Below are 25407 nucleotides of genomic sequence, written 5' to 3' on the forward strand. Positions count from 1 at the left end.
TTAGTGAGGCTTTTTAACTTAGTGAGACTGTTTCAAAACAAAGGATAAGCCAGGCATGATGGTACACGCTTGTAATCCCAGCATTCGGGAGGCTGAGGTGGGAGGATCTGGGTTCACTGCCAGCCTCAGCTACTTGGTGAGACCTTTGCAACTCAGAGAGACCCTGACTCAAAGAATAAAAATAGGGCTGGAGATGTAGCTCGGAGGTAGAATGCCTCTGGGTTCCATCCCCAGTACTGCAAAAAAGAAGAAGAAGGAGGAGGTGAAGGAGGAGTAGGAGGAGGAGGAGGAGGAGGAGGAGGAGGAGGAGGAGGAGGAGGAGAAGAGGAGGAAGAGGAAGAGGAGTAAAAATCTCCAATCCGGGTGTCCCTCTAGTCAGATTTCTAGACTGAGGATACTGCCACTGGCCAGCTAATAAAGGCTTCAATTGGCGCATCAAACACAAAAATAAATCAAAATCTATGTGTGTGCAGAGAGTGATTCCAAGCTTACAAGCATCTTTACAGCGCTTGTCTCCACTGGACATGAGCTGGACCCTCCCGCCCGTTTCCCGGCTGGCCAGGAGCTTACCTGCAGGGCCATGTGCTCACTTCTCCGCCCTGAGCACCTCGCCCGCCAGTCTGGAGATGTGCTCCCAGGCCAGCCGCACGTGGGAAGACTCCACCCTGCGGGAGCAGATGGCGAAACGCAGCACAAACTGGTCTCGGAGGTGACACGGGACCAAGTGGATTCTTTTGGCGTCGTTTATTCTCTGCAGAAGCGCTTCATTCAGCTGGTTGGAGCCCTGGGGGTTCACAGAGACAAACTGTCCACATCTCTGAGGCCTCAAAATAGTCAACCGATCCGCACAGCTGAGTCCTGTGAGTCGGCACAGCTCGCGATAGGAACACCTCTACCACCACCTTTTGTGTGTGGTGTTGAAAGTCAACGAAATAGGGACGGGCACAGGCTAAAAGACCACGTGTGTGTGTGTGTGTGTGTGTGTGTGTGTGTGTGGTGTGCTGGGAATAGAACCAGTGGCCCTCTACCTCCGGACTACACTCCCAGACCTATTTTATATTCTATTTGGAAACAGGGTCTCACTAAGTTGCTGAGAGCCTAAGTAGCTGAGGCTGGCTTCAAATCTGTGCGATCCTTCTGTCTCAGCCTCCCAAGTACTGGGATTACAAGCGTGCGCCACCACACTGAGCCACCTCTTTTTTTGCAGTACTGGGGATGGAACCCAGGGGCATCTTACCTCTGAACTACACCGCCAGCCCTGTTTTTTATTCTTTATTTTTGAAACTCACTGAGTTGCGAAGGGCCTCACTAAGTAGCTGAGGCTGTCCTTGAACCCTGATCCTCCTGTCTCAGGCTCCCAAGTACTGGGATTACAAGTGTGCGCCACCAGGCAGGGCTCCAAATCTTCTTTTGAAACTGTTTATTTGCTTTTTTTTTTTTTTTGTAGTATTGGGAATGGAACCCAGGCATTCTATACCTGAGCTATACCCCCAGCCTTACTCTTTTTATTATTCTTTATTTTGAAACAGGGTCTCATTGAGTTGCAAAGGGCCTCAGGAAGTAGGTGAGACTGAAGCCGGGCGTGGTGGCATGCACTATGTAATCCCAGCATTGAGGAGGCTGAGACAGGACGATCTGAGTTCAACGCCAGCCTCAGCTACTTAGTGAGGTTCTTTGCAACTCAGTGAGACCCTGTATCAAAATAAAGAATAAAAAACAGGGCTGGGGTGTAGCCTGGAGGTAGAATGTCCATGGGTTCCATCTCTAGTACCACACAAAAGTAACTGAGGCTGTCTGCGAACCACCATCGTCCTGTCTCAGCCTCCCGAAAGCCGGGATTACAAGCGTGCGCCACCATGCCCCGCCTTCACACGCTTTAGGTAGGCAAAGAGCCTCGATATACACCGAAGCCATAAAATGTGTAGATAACTTGAAACACAAACTGAAGAGGACTAGCATGAAGAGAAAATACCAACAACATGGAAGTTTCAGAGGCAGAAAAATTATTCCGAAAATTCTTGCTTCCCACAAAGAAGAACCCGACTCCCAGGATGCAAGCAGTGACGTTTCACAAAAGAACAGGCTTGTGAACTGAAAACTGGCCTGGGTTTCCTGCAACAATGTGCATAAACAGGGACAGGAACTCAGGCCTGGGTCCAACCATCTGCAATTTATGTAAATGGAATGAGTCTGGACCTTGATAGCATTATGGAACGCAAAGAAGCCGGCCACAAAAGGCAGCGTTTAGCAGATTGATCTGAACATCCAGAGCAGACAAGCCTCTATTAAACAGAAAGCAGATGAGCAGCCTAACCTGGGAGGCGGGGAGTGGGCCACTCATAGGTGAGGCTTTCTTTGATGGGGATAAATCTCCTCTTAAATTAGATTGTGGCGATGGCTGCACAGCCCTGGTGGATATACTTAAAAATCACTCACACACACGACTGAAACGGACAAAGTGAATTACATCTCCATAAAATCATTAAAAATGAAAATACAGAGGTGCTGCAAAACACTAGCAATAAAAACAACACAACTCCCAGGAGCAGAGTGGTCTGCACGCCACGCAGTCCAGAGGTTGATGGGTCCGGCACTCGGGGTCTAGACAGGGCTCTGGACGCGGACACGCTGGCTCCTGCTCCCCAGCACAGCCACCGAGCCTCCGCCCTCTGTGTTCTCTGCACATCATCCCACACCTCAGCACTCCAGGCTCTGCAGAGGCCTCCAGGCGCCTGTCCACAGAGGGCTGCTGCCTCCAGACTTTCCCAAGACCGATCTCATTCTAACCTCAAAGCTGGAGCATCAGGACAGGGACAGTATGTGGAAGGGCGGAGCCACATTTTGAGTGACAACACCGTGACTGTGACACAGACCCGCAGCTCCTGCTCCGGCTCCCTGTCTTTGAGTAAAGCCAGGGTCCTGGTGGGAAGGCTTGGCAGGGGAGCTGAAGCTGCCAGCCAGCCAGGCGGGGTCGCAGGCACCCATTTAGGGCTCCCAGGGGGAACGCAAGTTCCAGGACAAACACAGAGAGCCTCTAAAGGGCACTGTGTGAATATATACCACTGTCAACATGATCCACACTATGCTGTGAGACTATAGTGCACCAAAAATAACTAAAATAATAATAGAAATAGATAAATATTTTTAAAAATGTGCGTGGCGGTGCCTGCCTGTAGTCTCAGTGCTTGAGAGGCTGAGACAGGAGGGTCACCTGTCTGAGGACAGCCTCAGAAATATAGTGAGACTCTCAGCAACTCAATGAGACCCTGTTTCTAAACAAACAAGATAGATAGATAAATAAATAAATAGGCCGGAGATGCAGCTCAGAGGTAGAATGTTTCTGATTTCAATCTCCAGTATCAAGAACCACAACAAAAATCAAATGAAAACAATCAGTGATAGAACATTGACTAGCATGTGTGAGGCCCTGAAATTCACCCCCAAAACTGAAAATAAATAAGCAAATACATACATAAATTTTAAAAATGTGGTGGCAACAAACTTGTCAGCGTGCTAAAAGCCTTCCCCATAGTAATGGTCAGCAGGAGTAGTTGCTAGGCGTTCTCTGGCATTTATGCACATCACAAATTAGCAGGGGGTGTGCACAGCACACCAGGGGGCCTCTGAGGAATGTGAGCAGGCCTCTCTGCAAAGATGGCTTTCTTTCACGGGGATGCCCCTGGGCGGGCTCCCCGGCACAGTGAACAGGAGCCCGGCCTCGCTCACCCTCTGTGCAGGGTCCTATGGGGGTGCAGAGTCGGGGGGCCTGGATGGGGAGAGGTGCTTTCTAGCCAGCACCAGCTCTTCTGTGGGGCTGCAGAAGAGCCTGGGTCGGCGAGGACCATGCTGTCCTGTTCCTGCAGGAATTCCAGCGGCGCAGAGGTGGGATAGAGTCTCAGGGGTGGAAAGAAGGAACTCTGGAGCAGCGGGGTCCCCAGGCAGGACGTGTGCAGGGGTCGGGGAGGTGGCAAGGGCCTGCCATAAATGGCAAACCGCAACAAGCACAAACACACCTTCAGCCGGAAGCAGACCAGCCCCAGGGTGACTTGAACGCAGATCTCAAAGCGTGGGTCCTGGCGCACCAAAGCCTCAAACTCGTGAGACAGCTGGACATGCTGGAGAGAGAACAGAGAAAGCAGCTGGAGTTTCTCCTCACCTCTGTTCAGGGCTCAGCCGCCGAGAAAGCTTTATTAGACTGCACGCCTGAGCGTTAGTTTCATGCTCTTAGCAATGTAAGGGTGTGCACCTCGGCTCACCAGCTGTTCCCACGCAGGCTCAGAAGAAACTCGCTCATTGCTGGAAAGAAAGCCCTAGTGGCCTCAGGAAAAAATAGTATCATTTTCTTCTGTTCACAGTGATATTTCACACCCCTTCCCATCCTTAGTAATTTAGAATAAGCATTACAAAGACATATTGGGACAGCTGGGCGTGGTGGCGCATGCTTGTAATCCCCACACTTGGGAGGCTGAGACAGGAGGATCGCGCAGGTTCAAAGCCAGCCTCAGTTACTTAGTGAGGCTCTCAGCAACTTAGTGAGACGCTCTTTCCAAATAAAATATAAAATAGGTCTGGGAGTGTAGCCTGGCAGTAGGAAGCCTCTGGGTTCCACCCCCAGGACAAAAAAAAAAAAAAAAAAAAAGTATTGGGACATTTTAGAAGAGATACATGTGCCGGTATTGGGAAATGGCTTCAAAATGTATTAATTCCCCAAATGTAAAAATGCAGTCAGGGCCTGGTTGCTGCCAGGCACTCAGGCAGCTCTGATAACACAGAGTCCCTCACTAAAAGTAATTAGCAAGTACACAAGAGTTGGGACCTAGCGCCTTTGTATTTTAAAGTTTACATAATAAATAACTTCTAGCACATAGGCTAGAATTCCCCAAGACTGTGGAAGGAGAGTATGGGCCTCTGTCAAGGGGGGGCAGATACCACGGGAGCCCAACTTTGTTAATCTTTGTTAACAAAGACCTGGGCCTACACCTGCATGGAGGCTGGAAGGCTTTTAAGGGCCAAGCAAGACATCACCATAATCATAAAAAAGGCCCGCAGGGAGTTAATGGGAGGGCTCACACCTAGCTCAGAAGATGATTGGCTGGGCAAGATGAAGGATGATGCATCTTTATAAAAACTGCTCTGTATCCAACAACTTCAGTAGTGTATTTTCAAGTTACTCTCCTACATCCCTCTGATGTAAGTGTTTCAGTTTCTGTCCTATCTTTCTGCCTTTGTAATAATAAAATTGCTTAAGCTTACAGCAGAAGACTTTGGGCTATTCTTTTCTAAAATAGCTAAGAACAAGAACCCGTGGGTACACCTCACACCGGTACAGTTTTGCTGTGCCACCGTAACAATGCAGGCTCACATCCATCTGCCCTGTATCCTCCTGACAGCCCACAGCAGAGTGACTGATAGACTGCACCCATTGTGTAGACTGGGGAAACTGAGGCCAGAGAGGGCTGGGGACATGCCCAGGGTCCTTCCCCAGGGCCTTGCCTGAGCTCCGAGTGCAGTGCTCCCGCCTAAGGCAGGAGATTCAGTTCTCTGCTTGGTGTGGCTGTCTTTCCAGGGCTTTGCGCTGAAGATAGCAATCAGGCCGCCTTGCAACATTCAAGAGCTACCTTCCTCTTTTTGAATACACCCATTTTATTAAATTTGTGTCCATAGAAGCCCCAAACCAGTTCAAATAATATGCGATCTGCAGAGAACTAGCTCTACGGCCTGGAAGCTCCGGCGCCCTCGAAACACCAGCGTCTAGCTGGGGGCCATGGCGGGGCGGTGCTCAAAGTGCCATCCTGTGACTGGCGCTCTGGAAAATCTCTACAGAAAAGACCAAGCGGCTGCAACTCGTCGAAACTGGCGGAGCTTGGTCAGACCACCAGAGGGCGCCAAAGACTTGGAACCCAGCGCCGACTGGGAGCCTTTCCAAAAGCGCTGCGCTGTGTTCTCAACAGGGGGCAGCACACCCGGCTGCTGGCCTCCCCGAGCTCAGGGATGACGTCACTGCGGGCAGCTCGGCCACGCGGCGTTCTGCATTCTTTCCACCCTCCTTACACTTTTCTCAAATGAAGACAGGAGCTAGGTTGCTCACAGATTCACACACAAAATCTTTCTCCCAAATAGATCCTCATAGTGTCTGACAGTTCCAACCTGCAGCTCCTGACACCTGAGAGGGGCTCTTGCGTGCTTGCAAATGGTGTTCCCGCAAACCCCGTCTCAGGGAGGAGACTGCAGTGGCCAGCCCTGCCCTCGGCTGGGCACAGCGGCAGAGGGATTTCAAGCAAAGTGCAATCGCCATCACCGGGACTGGCAACCAGAGCCATGCTCCTACCTGCAAAGCTGGGGGTCTGTGGCCAGCAAGAAGATGGTCCCCTGGATAGCTGGAAATGGGTCCATGCAGCCCTTTTTATTTTTATTTAGTTAGTTTAGAAAGGGGGTCTTGTTAAGTTTTCTCGTTTAGAAAGGGGGTCTTGTTAAAGTCCCCTGGGTAGCCACAAATGGGTGCATGCAGCCTTATTTATTTATTTATTTATTTTGTTTAGAAGGGGGGTCTGGTTCAGTTGCTGAGAGCCTCGCTATGCTGCTGAGGCTGTCCTCAGACCAGGGCTGAGAAAGGAGGCAGGGTCAGAAGGAAAGGCCAGTTCCAAGTCAGCAGACTCTGCAGGCCAGCGGTTTTCAGAGTCGAGCGCGTAACAGTCTCAGTGACCCGGAGTGCTCCCGCTCCTTAAAGCAGGCTACGGGGACCTACTCCACGCGGTCACTGCATATTGAAGCTGGCCTAGTTTGTATCTATCTTGTACCAACTCTAAAAAGAGCTACCTTGGCAATTTGGGGGCAAAAAACGGATTATATTCTCACGATTGCCGTTGCTCAGTGAACGTCACTGTTGGCTAGATATGGCGAAAGTAGGATCTAAGTAATGCTTTGACTTTGATCATCTCCTTGAGCTGGTCATTTGTGACCCTGACGGATGTATCTTAAAAGGATTCATAATTGTACCAGCTGGGCATCGTGGGGCACACCTGTAATCTCAGCACTTGGGAGGCTGAGAGAGGATGATCACAGGTTTGAGGACAGCTTCCACAAGTAGACTCTCATCAACCTAACAAGACACTGTTTCAAAGTAAAAATAAAATAGGGCAGAGGGTATAACTCAGAGGTAGAGTACCCCTGAAATCAACCCCCACTACCACACACACACACACACACACACACACACACACACACACACAAAATTGTGCTCCTGACCATCCTACAGCTCAACAACCCAAACTCCAGCCTGCTTGCACATACAACCATGGCTGCCTGAGATGTTTTGGTCCCCAGTGAACCACGGACACCCTGGTGGCCCCACAGGACCGCGTCTTCATTCGTGTAAGACACTTGGGGGTGTTGGCGCAGTGTCAGAACCACCGGAGCGTGCATTTCTCAGCGCTTCTCCATGTTGTCAAGTGATATGCAACTGCCTTTGCTTACTAAGATGTGGGAATTCATTTCTAATTCCCCTAAGCCCTCCATAATATCACAGATAAAGAATGAAGACAGTCACCTTACGGATGTAAGCCTGCAGTCCTTTGACTCCATACATCCTAAAGACAAACCACAGTTTTAACGAGCGGAATCTTCGACCCAGAGGGATTTGCCAGTGCTGAAACAGAGTACAAAGACTTCATCAGGGAGGAATAGGAAGACCCGGCTTCCTTCCCACGCCACTGGCTGTTCTGTTTCTCTTGGAGGCCGCAACTTTCCTGTGGCCTCCCCATCCTGGGGCCAGGGACAGGGACAGGAGGGGCTTCCTTTGCAAAGGTCCCCCGAGGGAGATGAGGTCAGGCAGACTGGGAGGGGCTCTTGACTTGGAAGGAGGCAGTATTTATTGCCTTCACTCAACAGATATTTGCTGAGTACACACCCACGCTGTGCAAGAGGTGAGCTAACAGAAAAGGGGCTCCCTTGCCTCCAGGAAGCTTACCGCCCCATCGGGGTGTCTGTCTGCAGGGCAGGGGGCAGGAACGCTCGCTTGTTTCTGCCTGTGGTGTCCTGACAGAGCACACCTGGTTGTTCACTTAGGACCAATTAGGGGTCCCCCGAGTGGAATACCGCTCAGGAGTGTGAAAGGGGTCTGCGGTTATAGCCACGAGCACCCCCAAACCCCCAGGCTCCATTCACATTTTCTGTTTCAACAGACCCAGAGTTTAGAGACAAGAATCTCCTACTTACCCTGTAGTCTGTGATAAGCCCTGAGAAAAGAGAAAGAAAGCGGAAAAAGAGACCATTAGACAGAGACGTTGACCACACGTGAGTCCTTGCACCTCTGAGATTTCTTTTGTCACCAACTCCTTTCTCTGAGGCAGACATAAAACTTCCCGAGGGCCATGGGACATCTCCAGGTAAAGATTCGAGGGGCTTTCCCAGAGAATAGGATGCCGGGGACACACAGTGGGAATGTGGCGCTATCGATGGAGCGCCACGAGTTCCGCCTTCTGCTGCGGCATTAGCAGGAAAGGCTGAGATTTCGTCTCGTTCCCCGTAGCAAGTCACATGTAGATCATGTAAACTATTCCTCACTTATTCACTCACACAGAGTGGTTAGATGAATCAGAACAAAGAGGGACAGGACTGATGGGCATGTCCAGCCCCACTGCAGGTGAATCTGGAAAGAGTGAGGTGCTGTGTGGGGACCTGTCCAGGCAATATCCTCATCCAAGACTCAGTGGCTCTACGCTGGTTATGAAAAATGGCTGCGGTGCTCGGGAGTCTTCCCTGATGCCTTAATCAGTACATCCCAGGATGACCAGGACAAGAACCCTGGGGGCGGGATTGCAGGCGAGTTTCTACAGGCGGCCTTGGGGAGGATCAGGGGATAATGTCAGGATGTGGCGCCATCCCGCTGCACAGCTTGGTTGAAGAGGAAGGCTAATCACTGAAGTGGTCGGCAGGAGAGGCACACTGACTTGAAGCCTCCCCTACCTGCTGGGCAATCCCGACGGCAGCGCGGCTGTGGCAGATCTTCACCAGTGAGCCAGGACAAACACCTACTGCAACCGCCCTCTGCACGGCCAGTTCTTGGCCATATTTATAAGAAATCAAAAGCCATTCCCTGATGGCCGTCTGACTTCCAGGAAAGACCAGGGATTTTCTCAACCAGGATACAAGTGGCAGAAGTAGGGGCGAGGTAGGACCTTGGGGCTCAGCCTTTCCCGAGAGAGGAGGCCACTGTGATACCACTAGCTTTGCCCTCTTCCTGTCCTCTTTGTCCTTTACCCCCGGAGTCTCTTGCTCACAATGGAGTTGGTAAATAAATACAATGATAGCAGAGGAGTAGTCAGAAGGAATCTGAGAGGAACTCATGGAGACCAAGACACCTGGAGTGTCCTAGGCACTCCAAGAGAGCATTAAAGAGCCATTTGTGAATGACACTGAAGGGATGACGCTCATTCGGCTTATAGGCTGCACTATCTGACATGGAAGCCACGAGCCACACGTGGCTATTAAACGTGTTACTTAAGAAGGATGTTCAGAACATCCTCCTCATCTGCCAGGGGTGGGCGTCTAATTCTACCACAATGGACAGAATTACAGGGGTTTTCCTTCACTGCAGAAAATGCTATAGGATAGTGCAGCTAGAGGTTTCAAAGAGAAGATTCTACCACTGCAGCTTTTATAGCCAACTACTGTTAACCTAAAAAAAGAAAATGGTGAACTCCTCTAAACCATTAATTCCCTATGATGACGGTCTTATACCACCATATGTGCTTAATATGTCTTCATTTGTCTTATGAGACTATTAAGTCTTTAAAACCTCCTAAGACATTTGTGGTATGAGCAGCCTGAAAATTTTAAATGATATATAGATAAAACAATAAAACCAAACAATGCATAAAAGCCATGCCACAATATAACAGCAATGCATGCATCTGAGCGGTTGGATTAGGGGAGCGTCTGACCTCGCAGTGATTTCTTTCTCTTTTCCAAATTCAGACCAGCTGAGCCTCCTTGCTGTCTGGCAGAGCCAGGGCAGCAGGGTGCAGTGCTCTGCGTTGAGAGATCACGCAGACTGCCACGGGGATGGAGTGCCTGCATTACGCGCGTGAAGCCTGACATTTAAAGGTAACATTTCTAATTGCCCTGTTTTTGAAAGTGTAGAGAAAATTGGGAACATTCACAACTAATTGCTGCACCCAGATGTAGGTACTATTGACATTTGGAAATTTTCCATCCCAGAGACTTTGGTGGCACCGAGATAATTCTTGTAATTATCAGACTCTACCTCTGAATGAAGCTACCTCTTGGGGGTAATCTGGATTTTCACCTTGGTCCCTTTTAGAGCCCAACCTGTGTTAACTCACACGCTGATGTTTGGCCATGGCTTACAAGCAAGGGGGATAGCCATATGGAATGTGTTGTTTGATGTTTTATAAGAATTCTGCTAGCCGGGTGTGGTGGGCACGCTTGTAATCCCAGCATTTGGGAGGCTGAGACAGGAGGATCACGGTTCATGGACAGCCTCAGCTACTTAGTGAGGCCCTTTGCAACTCAGTGAGACCCTGTTTCAAAATAAAGAATAAAAATAGGGCTGGGGGTGTAGCTCAGAGGTAGAAAGCCCCTGGGTTCCATTCCCAGTACCCCCCCCTACACACACACACACACACACAGAATTCTGCTGCCTTATAAAGGGACATTTTGTGGGGAGGTGCTGGAGGAGTTTCTCTAGCATCTCCATGCTACAGGGATAGCTCTGTCCTTACCCTAAGCCATCACTGTGGTCTGAATGTGAGTAGTGACTCCCAAAGGTCCACAGTGAAGTAGTCACTCCCAAAGTCATGGACAGCCTCAGCTACTTAGTGAGGCCCTTTGCAACTCAGTGAGACCCTGTTTCAAAATAAAGAATAAAAATAGGGCTGGGGGTGTAGCTCAGAGGTAGAAAGCCCCTGGGTTCCATTCCCAGTACCCCCCCTACACACACACACACACAGAATTCTGCTGCCTTATAAAGGGACATTTTTGGAGACTTCCGGGAAGATGGCGACCGAGAAAAGCGGGGCTTAAGAGCCCCGCTAACAACAAATCTCCATTACCACAAAATCAGCGCCTTTCATAGCCAGAAAACACCATCACCAGTGAAACAAAAAATCACCAGGCTCCAGAGAGAAAGCGGACTGAGAACAGAGCCACAGAGGAGATCCACCGGCCTCGCGCCCGAGGACGCGGCAGACGCGGCAGCAGCGCCATACTGCCGGAGGCACCAGCAAATTCACAGGACGGCTACAGCAAGCCGAGGTGAGCCACTGCGGAACAGTTAGGCGGGATTTCTCCGTGCAAAGAGCATCTAAAGCTCCCAGTGGCCGAGCTCAGCACACGCTGCAGGGATTCAGAGTAGAAATCAAAATCAAGAAGAAAAACGCCAGCCCCATAGCCGAGGGCGTAGCAGCGGCGCCATATTGCCACCAGCGGCAGCAGCAGCGAATTCAGCGAGGCCAGTACAGCTACATCTGCGTACTCAAGAACAGTGAGTCAAATTGCGGGCCACAGAGGAGAAATCCCAGTACTGTACTCCCTGGGACTTGACCCAGTGGGGGAGTGGCGGTGGCAGTGATATCACACCATAGGAGAACGTGCAACCTGGCACCCCCCACAGTCTAAAGCAGCCTCTATCGACTCTCTGGGTCGGAGACTCTGTGATAAAACCCAGTAAAGGAGTAGTGGGGTCCGAGATACTACTGACTCGAGATCCAGAACACCTTAAGGGAAGTCATAGTGACCCAAGGGAAGAACCCAGAGAAGGCACAAACATCGGATATCATGGGAAAGAGGAATAATACTGGAGCAATTAATGCCCACAACCCCACAACATCAGAACCCGATAAAACAGAAAATCAGAGATTTCTAGAAGATCAAATCAGGAAAATAACTGTAGAAATAATAGAGGTGCTTCGAAAAGAACTCAGAGAGAGCCAAAAAGAGATAAAGGATGCAATTAATGAAGTAAAGGCCTCAATTCAAAGCACAAACAACCGATTAGAACACATGGAGAACAGAATCTCGCTCTTAGAAGATGAGCAATCCAAAAATGAACTCATAGTTTCTAATCTAGAAAAAAATATCCGACAGCAGGAATCTGATATTGAAGAAATATGGGCCCATTTTAAGAGAGCTAACCTAAGAATCATTGGAATAGAGGAGGGAAAAGAAAGTGAAACCAAAGGGATCAACAATCTCTTCAAAGAAATAATAGCAGAAAATTTTCCAAACATAGAGCAAGAGGTTGATACAAAGGTCCAGGAAACTTATAGAACTCCCTTTAGATCGGAGAAGAGGATCCCCACGCCACATAATTGTCAAAATGACCAATGTGGAAGCCAAGCAGAGAATCTTAAAGGCAACAAAAACAAAGGGCCAAGTGACATTCAGAGGCAAACCAATTAGAATCACTCCAGACTTCCCAAACCAAGTCATGAGAGCCAGAAGGGCTTGGAGTAACATATTCCAAACTCTGAAAGAAAACAACTTCCAGCCAAAAATTTCCTACCCAGCAAAAATTTCTATCAAATTAGATGGAAAAATAAGAAGCTTCCATGACAAACAGAAACTGAAGGAATTTATGTCTTCAAAACCAGCACTAGAGAAAATACTCAAAGAGATTAACTACAAAGAAGAAATAGGTAACACACACCAGAACCAGAGAAACAAGAGTTTCCATCCAACAGACAATTAAGATTGGTTATCTGTGGAGATTCATTATTTATGTTAGTCTTTTACCTATCTCTAAATGGTATTGTTTGCCTTTATTGTTGTTAATTTTTAGGATTTCTAGTTGGAATATTAATATACCTTCAGATATAGCAATTGGAAATATTTTATCCCATTCTATTAGTAACTGTTAACTCTGTTTACATTGTCTTTGGATATACAATTTTTTTTTTTTTTAGGGAGTCTGTATACTCCTCTGTTGCCTGTGCCATTGAAATCATAACCAAGAAATCACTGCCAATTTCAATGTTGTGAGGTTTTATGACCCAGATTTTCTCCTAAAAGTTTATAGTCTTAAGATTTATATTTAGGTCTATTATCTATTTTGAGTTAATATTTGTATATGGGATTAGGTAAGGGTCCAATTTTATTCTTTTCCATGTAATTATTATTTTTTAACAATATTTAGTTAAAAGATTTATATTTCCACCACCAAATGTTCGTGGAAACCTTGTCAAAAATAACTTGACAATATAGGGAAGAATTTAGCTCTAGGCTTTTATTTAACTCCAATGGTTTATATATCTGCCTTTAGAATAGTACTACACTGTTTCAATTATTGTAGCTTTATATGGTTTGAAATCGGAAAATATATATCTTCTAGCTTTGTTCTTTTTCAAGATCATTTTGGGTACCTAGAGTCCATATTCCATATTAGGATAGATTTTTTTTCTGAAAAATAAATACATAAATATATGATAGTTTCACCTAAAAAATAGAAAAAAATATTCTCTGGTAAGAAAGAAAGCAAAAAGAAATATTGAAATGTTATCTTTAAGTCATCAAAAGCTTGGTATTAGACAAATGAAACTGTTATGTGAGATTATCATTTTTAATTTTAGATAAATTGCCATAATACTAGATGTCAACTGCTAAGCCAAGCATGGGAGGGAGGGATAGGGAGAGAATGGGGTGGGGATTGGGTGGGGGCTGACTGGGAAAAGTGTGCATGTATGTCTACAAAAGTATGTATCCTACTATGATGTATGAATACAGTGCACCAATAAAATAAAAAAAATAAGTTAAAAAAAAATAAAAAATAAAGGGACATTTTGTGGGGAGGTGCTGGAGGAGTTTCTCTAGCATCTCCATGCTACAGGGATAGCTCTGTCCTTACCCTAAGCCATCACTGTGGTCTGAATGTGAGTAGTGACTCCCAAAGGTCCACAGTGAAGGACTGGTCCCAAGGGTGTCATCAACAGACGGTGCTGTGGACCTTTAAGAGGTGGAGCTTAATGAGAGGTGTTTGGGTTATCGGGGATTCTCTTCAAGGGCATCCTGGGAGTCTGCCAGTCCTCTCCCTCCCTCTGCTTCCTGGCTTGTGATGGGAGCCCTCCTTGGGCACCATCCTCCCTCGATGATGTGCGACCCTCACCAGAAGCCTAATTGCTGGGCCACCCAGTCTTGGATCTGACCTTCCAGAGCTGGGAACTGAAGAAACCATTTCTAAGCTAATGGCTTTGGGGAGTTGGCTGTAGTAACAGAGACCTGACTGTCGCCTCCACGCTTTGGGCCGTGACCCATTGGAGGCCACTCCAGCAGCTGTGCACACCCTGCTATGGCCTGGAGCAGCCAGTGCTCACCGGTGCCTGCTGGCCCCGCCCGTTGCTGGTTTCCATTGCAATCCCATGACACAAAAACCAGAAGCAGGCTGCAAAAGCAAGCACACCGCTCACCGGAATCCTGATGGCTGTGCTTCAGGTAGACGGGGTCCAGCTTGAAGGCCCCGGTCAAGTCTGTTCTCTTCTTCACCCTGGTTTTAGCAAACAACAAAAGGACTCACGACACAGCGCTTTGGGTTGGACCAGGCTGCCCGCTCCCCTGCCAGCTTGTGACCCCTGCTCCCCGCATCTTGGCCTCGGGGAATGCCCTTGCCTCTGCAGAGCCCTGACACTCTGGGAAGATGGGGTAAAATCCCAATCCATGTTAGGGCTTTGTCCCTGGTTCCCAGCACACAGCTTCTGAAGCCTTGGGAATACCAGGAGTCATGGGAGTGTGGTCAGGAGATGGCTGGTGGCAGGACCCCGGTGACATGCAGGGTTGGGACTTCTTGGCACAAAGTCAAAGGCACTATTGTCTCCAGGGCTGGAACTTGCAGGTCACCTGCCACTCTCCAAGAAAGGAGATGGGCTAGACAGAACTGGCCAGTGACTTAACCAATCATACCTACGGAAGGTAAGCGCCATTAAAAACTCCAAAATATCAGGATTCAGAGAGCTTCTTGGTTGGTTAGATTTCTAGGTGCTGGGCTCTGAGAGAGCACATGGAAGCTGCCTGCCCTCCCCCTCTTCCCACTGGCCCTGTGCCTTTCCTGTGTGTTTCTTCATTGTCTGATCATCTGTAACCTTTAGAAGAAACCTATCAACATAAATACAATGCTTTCTCGAGCCCCATGAGTCTAGCAAATTATCAAAGCTGGAGTAAGGTGCCAGTTATTCCAGATCTTATGCAATCTTAAAAATCATACGAAAATGTAGAAAGAACAATCTCTCTCCCCCACTTATGAAATAAAACTTGACTCTTAAAAGTTTAATCTTGAGCTGGGCATAGTGACACATGCCTATAATCCCAGTACTGGGGAGGCGGAGACAGGAGGATCACAGGCTCAAGGACAGCCTCAGCAACTTAGTGAGTCTCTCAGTAATTTAGTGAGACTCGGTTTCAAAAATAAAAAATGAAATAGGTTTTGGGATATAGCTCAGAGGTAGAATGCCCCTGAGTTCAATTCCCTAGTACTACCAAGAAAAAAAAAAAGTTAAATCTTTATTATGAATCCCTCCCCACACTTTCTTCCTCTCCCTAATCTTCCCAAGACACATGAAGGCTGAATTTTGGTTGACAATACCTACAACCATCTACAAAATTTTCTAAACACATCTCTAAGCAATCTACAGCATGATTTTTTAAAGCATACTGTAACATACACTTATAATGTTTAAGTATGAATGACATCTGTCTGTCTGTCTGTCTCTCTCTCTCTCTCTCTCTCAAGTTGCCCAGGGTCTCCTTAAGTTGTCCAGCTGGCCTCAAATATTCAATCCTCTGGCCTCAGCCTCTCCACATCTGGCCAGTTCATCATTCTTTCACTTTTACTCCTGCGTTGGATTTCATTGTACAGACGTAGCCGAATTCATTTGCTTTCCTGCTGTTCCCTAGTCGTTAGGCGAGCTCTGCTGCTGTGAACATCCTGGCCTTTGCCTCACGTGGCAGCAGATGCTCATCTCCTTATGAAATTGGGACAGGGTACAGTGTCTTGGGGTTATAGGAATGCCTCTATACAACCGTACTGGATGGATGGATGGATGGATGGATGGATGGATGGATGGAGCCAAATTAGGCTCTGGAAGGGTTTGTAGCGTACAGGTTCCTCTGGCTCCACATCTAGGCCCACATTTCACACGAAGACATTTGATTTCTGACAATCCGTAGAGCTTGGTGATGATTTTAACTTGCATTTCTGATAACACATGAGGCGGAGTAACTGCATTCACAAGAAGGCCGTGTCTGTTTCCTCTTCGGTGTGGAATTTTCAGTCTTCTCTGCCACTGCTGGACTCTGCCATACAGGACTGTACCTATCCTGCAAACCCTGGGGACGCTGGTTTGCACATGTGCCGGCCTGCCTCTGGCCCGCTCTTGCGCTCTGGTCTCCGGGTTACTCCTGCTCTGCCGCCATGTCGGCTCGGCCGTGTTACTTCCCAGGCGTCGATACTCAAGGCAAACTCTCCATCATCGTCTCCTTCCCACTTCTCTTCATCGTTCTGGCCACACACAGAATATGCTAGCTAGATATTTATCACACTCGGTATTGAGTCTTCCTCCAAGTAACACACCACTCCATTTAGCTAGGACTTCTTTAATGATTTCTTAAAAAATTGTAGAATGTTGTCATAAAAATCTGAACAGGTTTTAATATACTTATTCATGATAACCTTGTATCTTTTCTTACTGTTAAAAAGAGCATTTCTCTCTTTTTTAAAAATATTTTTGTATGCAATGTTAATTATAAATGTAAACTTAAAAATCTAGAACTGTTGCTCTGCTCTCTTATTAATGACAATACCTTTAAGATTCTCTTTCTATTGCAGTCATTTCATTTGAGAATAATGTGGGTTTTATATCTTCCATTCTAATGTTTTTACTTCTTTATCTTTTCTTACTATGCAGTTTACGAAAGTACAATGTTGAAGAGAAATGCTGATTACAGGAATCCTTATTTTTTTTCCTGGTGGAAAGAGAGGGTACTTCTAACATTTCACCATTAAGAATAGGTTTACTGTAGGGTTTTTTTGGTAGATATCTTTGAGCAGACTAAGTTCTCTTCTGTTCCTATTTTCCCAAGACTTATTTTTGTTCTGCATGGGTGTTGAATTTTATCTAATGCTTTTTCTGCACCTAATATGATGATAACTTTGTCTCTCCTTCACCTTTGACACAGCAAATGAAATTTTACAGCCATATAATATTAAACCACCCTGGCACATCTGAGATAAACATGAGTTGGTTGTGCTGTACTATTTTTTAAGCATCACTGGATTTTATTGATAATATTTGACTTTGAGCTTTAACTTTCGAGTATGTAAGACTGTTCCACAGTCTGTCTTTCTCAGCTTCTCATCTGGTTTTAGAATCAGGGTGGATCTTGCTTCATGACATAAACAACACTGGCCGTTCTCTATGAATTGCATCTATGATGGGCTTGATATCTCCCCTGACAGTTTGGTGGAACACTTGCTGTTAAAATAATTTGAAGAGTTCTGTTGCATGAAAAATTAGCTACTGGCACACTGTAAGATTTTTTCAGGTTTCCTCTTTATTCTTGAGTCAGTCTTGGTAGAATTATTTTTGCCTTTACTGTGCATATACGAATAACATGTGGGCAATTCGTGAGTAATGTTTTTTCATAGGACTACCTTACTATTTTTTTTCTAGAAATCTCTAAGGTCCTTGTATTTTGACCCTTTTATTCTATGCCACAATTTATTGGTTCCTTCTCCTTTTATTTTATTTCATTTCTTGGGCGTGCTGGGGCTGAAACCCAGGGCCTGGCACACGCTGAGCAAGTGCTCCGCCACTGAACTAAAACAACACTTTCCTTTCATTATTGGTCCATCTTTCCAGCAGTCACCGGTTTAATTGGGTGGGCCAGGGGCCAGGAGCTGGCTGTGTTGACCTCTGTCTTTCTTATCAATTTCCTCACACCTGTTAATTTCGACTATTTCCATCCACTTACTTCTTAGGGTGTTATTCTGGTGCCGTTTCCTGGCTTCACTGGAACAGTGAGCTCATGACTTCCGGCTCGTCCCTTTTCTCCTTAGGTCTCTACTCCCAGTGCTACAGCAGCTGCATGTCGTAATTTTTGCCGAATCTTTCTTTCCACTCAGTTTCTGGCACTCGATTTGACTCATTGGCTCACATTTCTAATAGAGCTGTAGTGTCTCCTCTTCAATATTTAAGAACCAGCTTTGCATTTCCTTGTAGTTTGTGATGGATGTTATAAAGAGGATGGATTTTACTTGAACAAATAAGTAGGTGTGAGCTGAGCGTGGTGGCACAGGCCTGTAATCCCAGCATTCAGGAGGCCGACACAGGAGGATCACAGGTTCGCGGTCAGCCTCAGCTACTTAGTGAGGTCCTGTGCAACTCAGTGAGATCCTGTTTCAAAATAAAGAATAAAAAAATAGGGCTGGGGGTGTGGCGCAGAGGTGGAATGCCCCTGGGTTCCATCCCCAGTACCACACAAAAAAGTAGGTGTGTGTGTGTGTGTGTGTGTGTGTGTGTGTGTGTGTGTGTTCATATATCCTCCCTAAAAGAGGCAAACACAGGGAGAAACCTGGGGGCTCAGAGGATGGCCCTGTGATAGTTGAAATACTGACCTCTTAAGTCTTCTTTAAAATCTACAACACTAGGTGGAGTTTACTAAATAAGGATGCATGTTAGGACCCAGGGTGGTACAAATAATAGTTATCAAGGATTTGAGGTGTTGAGAGGCTGCAAGGGCCACAGTGCCAAAAAACAAACAAACAAACAAACAACAAAAAAAAAGCAGAACACACACAGTACACTGACAGCTCTAGAACAAGTTCTGGAGTCAAGTCTTACTGTCACCAGGTATTAAAACTGCTTCAGAGTAACCGAATGAGGAGAAGAGGAGCAGGAGGAGGAAGGAGAGGAGGAGGGGGATGAAACCGCCAGTAGAAAACAGAAGTGTACCAACACTCAAAACTGGTGATAATACTTAATTTGGGGGAATCAAGCCTTTTATAAAAAAACATAAATAACATATGGCTTTGGTGTGTGTGGGAGTTGAGGATTCTTTTGGAAAATAGCTGACATTAAAGGGACTAATGTTTAATAATGTTTAATGCTTAATAGCATTGAGCAGAATGGTCTACATTTACATATAAAGGATTCAAAACACCAAATGAACAATAAAAAAAGCTTATGAACAAATAATGAATTCATTAGGAAACGTATTTGCTGCGCTTGCCATGATTGCCAGTTTTAGGACCTTCAATTATCTTGTCCATTTCAATATTTAAAGATAGAACCAAAGGGTTTGTGTTAAATTATGGACTAACCATTGGTAAAATTTCATTAAACAGAAGAGAGAAGCTTCTTATTTTAATAAATACAAAAAAGTCAATGATAATGATACAAAAAATTTTAATTTACCCGTTGTTTGTTGCACTGGTGAAATCTTAAAAAATAGATATCTAAAAAATGCACAGCTTAGGGCTGTTTGCCTGTTATAATTTTTCTTTTTAACGTGTGTGCATGTGTGCAGGTCTGGGGATGAAAACCTGGGGCATTCTACCTCTAAGCCACACTCCCAGCCCTATTTTTTATTCTTTATTTCGTTTGTTCGTTTGTTTTGGTGGTACTGGGGTTCCTAGAAACCCTTCTACCTCCGGGCTACACTCCCAGACCCATTTTTATACGTTTTTATTTGGAAACAGGGTCCCTTAAGCCAGCGCGGCTGGCTTAGAACCTGCGCCATCCTCCTGCCTCCGCCTCCCAAGCGCGGGGAATTGCAAAAGCGGAGTCTCACTAAGTTGCAGAGGGCCTCAGTAAGTAGCTGAGGTTGTCCTCCAATGGTGGTCCTCCTGTCTCAGCTTCCCAAGTCCTAGGATTACAAGTGTGTGCCACCATGCCTGGCTGCCTGTTGTAAATTCTTAAGGGTGCAGAGGGCTGCTGACCTGGCCTAAAGCAGCTCTTGCAAGCGTTATTATTATCTGCGCCCTACTGTGTGTGTTAAGGCAGTTCCGAGTACTGCCATTTTCTCTTAGACTAGAAAAAGACTTATTTTCATTTTGTGTTTATGCAGGAAAGTACAAAAAAAAAAAAAAAAAAAAAGGTTTCCGAGTAAACGCTGAGACTTCCCCTCCAGAGGTGCTGTCTCCACCTGGCACAACACCGCCTGCGCCTCCCCCAAAATTTATATGCTGAAATCCTGACAACCCCCAAGTGGTAGTCTTGGAAAGCAGGCCTTTCAGCTCCTGAGAGCAGAGCCCTCAGGAATGGGATCCATGCCCTTATAAAAGAAATTCCCAAGCCGGGTGTGGTGGTACACACTTGTAACCTCAGTACTTGGAAGGCTGAGATTGGAGAGTGGCAGGTTTGAGGACAGCCTCAGCTACTTAGGCCCTCTTCTACATAGCAAGACCCTTTTCCAAAATAAACAATAAAAACAGGGCTGGGGGCGTAGCTTAGAGGTAGAATGCCCCTGGGCTCCATCCCCAGTAACGCAAAAACAAAACAAAACAAAAACACTGATCCCTTGAGATTAAGCATCATCAATCAATATCAGATCCTCCCTGTCCTATTATGGAGCAACACGTGGGCGTGGAAGAGATGCACAGTATCTCACCGAAATCCTTGAGAACTGTTCTGCCCAGAACCTACTAGCTCGGGAGACAAAGAACACATTTCCTACTGTAGTTGAAATTTCATTTTTTAGGCACTTAAACCCACAGGGAAGAAGAAGGTGGCTTCCCAAGTACTGAAGCCACACCCTTCCCACCCGGGCCGTCCCACCCTAAGAAAGAGAACCCGCCCACCTCCCCTTGCGCAGGCCACCTCCGGCCACCAGAGGTCGCTGCGGTGTCTTAGGACGCAAGTTTTTTTTTTTTTTTTTTTGTTTTGTTTCTTTTTTCTTTTTCTTCTTTTTCTTTCTCTTTTTTATGTGCTTGGTAATCGCCGAGTCCTTTCTCTCCTCCTGGGGTCATCCCGGTGTTTCCTGTGTCTCCTCCCTATGTCCCATCCAATTTCCCTACACAGGCTGGTGCCTGAGTTGACCCTGGGATGCCAGGTAGGCAGAGCCGGCGCCGCGCTCCTGGCGTCAGCTTGTCTCTGGCACCCAGGGTCACGGGGACTCGGGGTAGCACCGCGCGGTGGCCTGTGGGCCTCAGCTCTTCCTCCCCACATCGTAGGTGAAGCTTGCTTTCCCCGCCTCCGGGGATGCATTGCTCATTGGGTACCAAGCAAGACTGCTCTGCGTACCTTCGCGTTGGCATTGGCCACCAGCAGCATCGAATATTTTTCATCCCCAATTGCCTGCAAAGGGGCGTGGCGGCTTCCTGCTCTGGCCCCAGCTTCCAAGGGGGTGCTGGAGTTACCTGGAGGACCGGGCTGAGGGAGCCATTGGCTCACCCAGGGCCCCTCCTCCGCTCCCTGAGGCCAGCAGGTCTCCTTTCAAGATGGTTTTTTGGTTGGTTTTAGGGGTACTGGGGATGGAACCCAGGGGCTCCTGCATGCTAGGCAAGCGCTCTACCACTCAGCTACATACCCAGCCCTTCTTCGTTTTATTTAGGGACAGGTCCCTTTGAGTCCTCCAGGTGGCCTTGCCTTAGCCTCCGGAGTAGCTGGGATGACAGCCTCTCAGCAGAACAGAACCCAGTGTCTGTCGGCGGAATTAAATTTAAAGAGACTTTGACATGGTAGGAGCCATCCTCACTGTGTTCTGCTTTAGACAGAATACAAGAACACAGAGTTCAGAGGAGTACTCAAGTCACACTTAGGGTCCTTTCAAACGTCCTGCTTAGGATTTCAGACAAAAATAATGCAAACTGCCATATGCCAGTTGGCTTTAAAATCACATACCAAAAGTTTGAGGGGGAAAAAAAACAATGACTTTGATTTGAACAGAAGTAAAGCGCGGCCTTTGGATGAACCAGTGCAGGGAAGGCTGGTCATTAGCCAACCCGGAGGCTCCCTACTAATTAGCTTGAGTGAGAGCCGCGGCCAGACTTTCTAAGGCGACAGACCATTCACTTAATTACAGGCACGGAGCAATTTCACCAAGCAAAGCATACTGAGATTTTTGAAAATTTTGTAATCTTGCACACTATACAAAATTCATGCAAGACCCTCTGGTCCTATGATCTATTCATCAATCTTTTACTCTGAAAAAAATTATTTTGGAAGAACAAGTTTCAGAGTCCTATACCACCCTAATTATCATTATTTCTTTAAGTGCTGTATGTGTGCTATAGTATCACCAATTTAATTTTAAGTTCTTTTTCTTGCTCTGCATAGAACCAACATGATTATAGCACTATTATTAACACTTTCCAAGAAAAAATTTTTATAGGGATACTTTTATTTTAGGGCATAAGGATACTTTTCCTTTTTCTTAGCAAATGCTTTTAAGCATTTAGCCTTAGATTGCTTTGAACATAGCATCCGATGAAGACTGAGAAAAAAGTTAAGAGTAAAAACGCAGGGGCAGCTGAATTCAAAGCAGTAAGATGTCCCTAGGCTGTGTTCTCATCATGCCCACCAGTCATATTTCAGATTGTCTCTGTCTTCTCTTTTCTCATGCCAGTACGTTGCAGCAAAATGTTCTAGATAAAAGTTTATAGCCAGGGTAAGATTTAGCAAGAATCCCCTCAGTGGCTCGGAAATGGAGGCGTGCGGTGTGCTGAGGACTAGACCTGGCGCTGGGCTCTCCCTCCCTCCCTCAGCCAGACCCCCATAGCTGCAGAATGGACGCTCAGATGACCGGCACCTGGTGGCCAAGGAGACTTACCACATGGCAGAGCAGTCAAAGTTCACCAAAAGCCATTTGTGTGGATTAAAATTAAATGAATCTGCAAACTGTCAAGGAATACAGACAAGAAGCAAGTGCTTTAGTTGTAGGTTGGGTATAAAACAAAACCCCATACATAATAGCTAAAAAAAAAAGTTTATATTCCCAAGTGAAAAGCACCTTTGCATTTACATAGTCCAAAGTCACATAAAGTGTGTTCATATCATATTTCAGAGCGCTGGAATAGTTGCAGTATTGAATTCACAAGCACCAGGTCCAGATATTGTGCTGATTGGACCCATAGAATACATTCTGCCTGTTCTTCCTTCCGCTTCAGGAACTAGCAAGCTACTCAGAAGAGTGGGGAATTTTTATTTATTTATTTATTTATTGGTGGTATTGGGGTTCCTGGAAGCCCTTCTACCTCCGGGCTACACTCCCAGACCTATTTTTACATTTTTATTTGGAAACAGGGTCTCCTAAGCCAGCGCACATAGCTGGCTTTGAACCTGCGCGATCCTCCTGTCTCTGCCTCCCAAGAGCGGGGATTACAAGCGTGCGCCACCACGCCCGGCAAGTGGGGAATTTTTATCATTAACATACAGTAGCTGGAAACTGGTTTTCCATTTAATTGATTAGTTCTTCTGTCAGCCTGCCATAAGATTATACCTGTTGTCATTACCTAAGGTTTTTTTTTTTTTTTTTTTTTTTTTTTTTGGTACTGGGGATGGACCCCAGGGGCGTCCTACCTCTGAGCTACACTCCCAGCCCTAATTTTTTATTTTTTTTTACTTTATTTATTTATTTTTGGTGGTACTGAGGTTCCTGGAAACCCTTCTACCTCCAGGCTACACTCCCAGAACTATTTTATATTTTTATTTGGAAACAGGGTCTCTTAAGCCTGCGAGGCTGGCTTCAAACCAGAGCGATCCTCCTGTCTCAGCCTACCAAGTGTGGGGATTACAAGCGTGCGCCACCACGCCTGGCTCATGCTTTATTTTGAAGCAGGGTCTCACTGAGTTGGGGAGGACCTCACTAAGTAGTTCAGGCTGGCCGCAAACCTACAATCCTCCTGTCTCAGCCCCCCAAGTCCTGGGATTACAAACCACCATGGCTGGCTTCTTCTTTTTAAGACGACACCCAGCCTCATTGTATTCCTAACAGTTACAGGTCCCAGGGCTGGAGGATCATAAGAGGGGAAGCAGTTGCAACAACTAGTATTAGGCACCAGATTTTTAAAGCAGTTTCAACTATCAAGAGTGGTCAAAGCCAGGCGTGTTTGTAATCCCAGCATTCCGGAGGAGGCTGAAACAGGAGGATCGTGATTCGTGGCCAGCCTCAGCTACTTAATGAGGCCCTCCGCAACTCAGTGAGACCCTCTTTCAAAATAAAGAATAAAAATAGGGCAGTGGGGTGTAGCTCAGAGGTCGAATGCCCCTGGGTTCCATCCCCAGACCCGCAAAAAAAAAAAAAAAAAAAAAAAAAATGGTGGTTGAGGAGGGTGCTCTGCGTTTTCACTGAGATATCATAAGAGGTGCTCCCGTACATGGTTTAAAACACATGTCCCAGTTTATCATCTGACTTGGGAGTAGAAACAGAGTCCATCTAAAAGACAGGAATTTGGATGCATGGCTAAATCCATACTTGAGCAGAAATACAGGCAGAAAGGCCCAGTCCGGCTCAGGCTTTTAAAGGAAAACGTTCCAATCCCTCCAAGCTCCGGGAAACCTACTTTTCCAGTTCCATGAAGGAGGGCTGAGAGGGTAGGGAAGTCCTCAGGGGCCAGGTGGGCACCTGTGGGTGACTCTCGGTCCACGGGTGGCAGCCCTTCACGGGACGGACCCGCGCCGCGGGTACAGCCTCATATCCTTCCAAGTTTCGCAGAAAAGCAATTTTAAGAAAGGGACAGGAAATTACAGCAAGTTTCATTTGTTGATAAAAGGGAAGGAAAGGTTAAAGAGGATCTTTGTTTGCTAGGAATTTTATTAGTCCTCTCCACTGGGGCTGATCTGTTTAAACTTCTTTCATTACCCAACAGTGATATTTTCCTCCTGCTGACAGAGAGAAAGGCGCTTATCTCCAAGGCTGGGGCCACAACAGGATATTGCAGCCTACTTATCTAACCCACCGAGCAGCGAGCCCTCGGCCAGGCAGGAGAGAGGCCGGAATAATAAAGGAGAAAAGATTGAACTGACTCCTTGTCGGGCATGAAACACTGTCTGCCGTTGATACGATCTGGCTGGACTGCCCGTCTCAGTGGTGGTCTGACTGGGAGGCACCCTTCCATGAAAAGCAAAACCTCACGCTGTCAGCCCAAGAAGAAAGGAAGAGCAAGGGTAGGAAAAGATGCTGAAACCCTAACCCTGATGCGTGGGGTCAGAGAGGCGCCTCTGGCCCAGGCCCTGCTCTAGGGAGGAGCACACCGATCGCAAAGGACTGCAGCCCTCTTCCTCTGAGGCTGGGCATTTCAAGTGATGTACATTCTCTCCATACTAAAGGATACTTAGCTGGGTGTGGTGGGGCACATCTGTAATCCTAGTACTTGGGAGGCTGAGCCAAGAGGATCGCAGCTTTGAGACCAGCCTCAGCAACTTATTGAGATTCTTAGCAACCTAGTGAGACTCTTATTTCAAA

General features: G+C 46.8%; 1 protein-coding gene across 1 annotated transcript in view; it reads right to left on the minus strand.

Annotated features, from left to right (window-relative positions):
* Positions 1-586: 586 nt before the first annotated feature.
* DDC (dopa decarboxylase) overlaps positions 587-25407 on the minus strand; it is a gene marked incomplete at both ends in the record, with an annotated part of 54876 nt that continues 30055 nt past the window's right edge. The window contains 6 exons of the mRNA XM_080701831.1: positions 587-784; positions 4014-4115; positions 7547-7645; positions 8215-8234; positions 14421-14497; positions 22774-22841. Coding sequence (XP_080557957.1) covers positions 587-784; positions 4014-4115; positions 7547-7645; positions 8215-8234; positions 14421-14497; positions 22774-22841 — 564 coding nt within the window. The remainder of the gene's footprint in view (positions 785-4013; positions 4116-7546; positions 7646-8214; positions 8235-14420; positions 14498-22773; positions 22842-25407) is intronic.

Source organism: Muscardinus avellanarius (genome assembly GCF_963383645.1).
Source record: "Muscardinus avellanarius genome assembly, chromosome: 9".
Lineage (NCBI taxonomy): Eukaryota > Metazoa > Chordata > Mammalia > Rodentia > Gliridae > Muscardinus > Muscardinus avellanarius.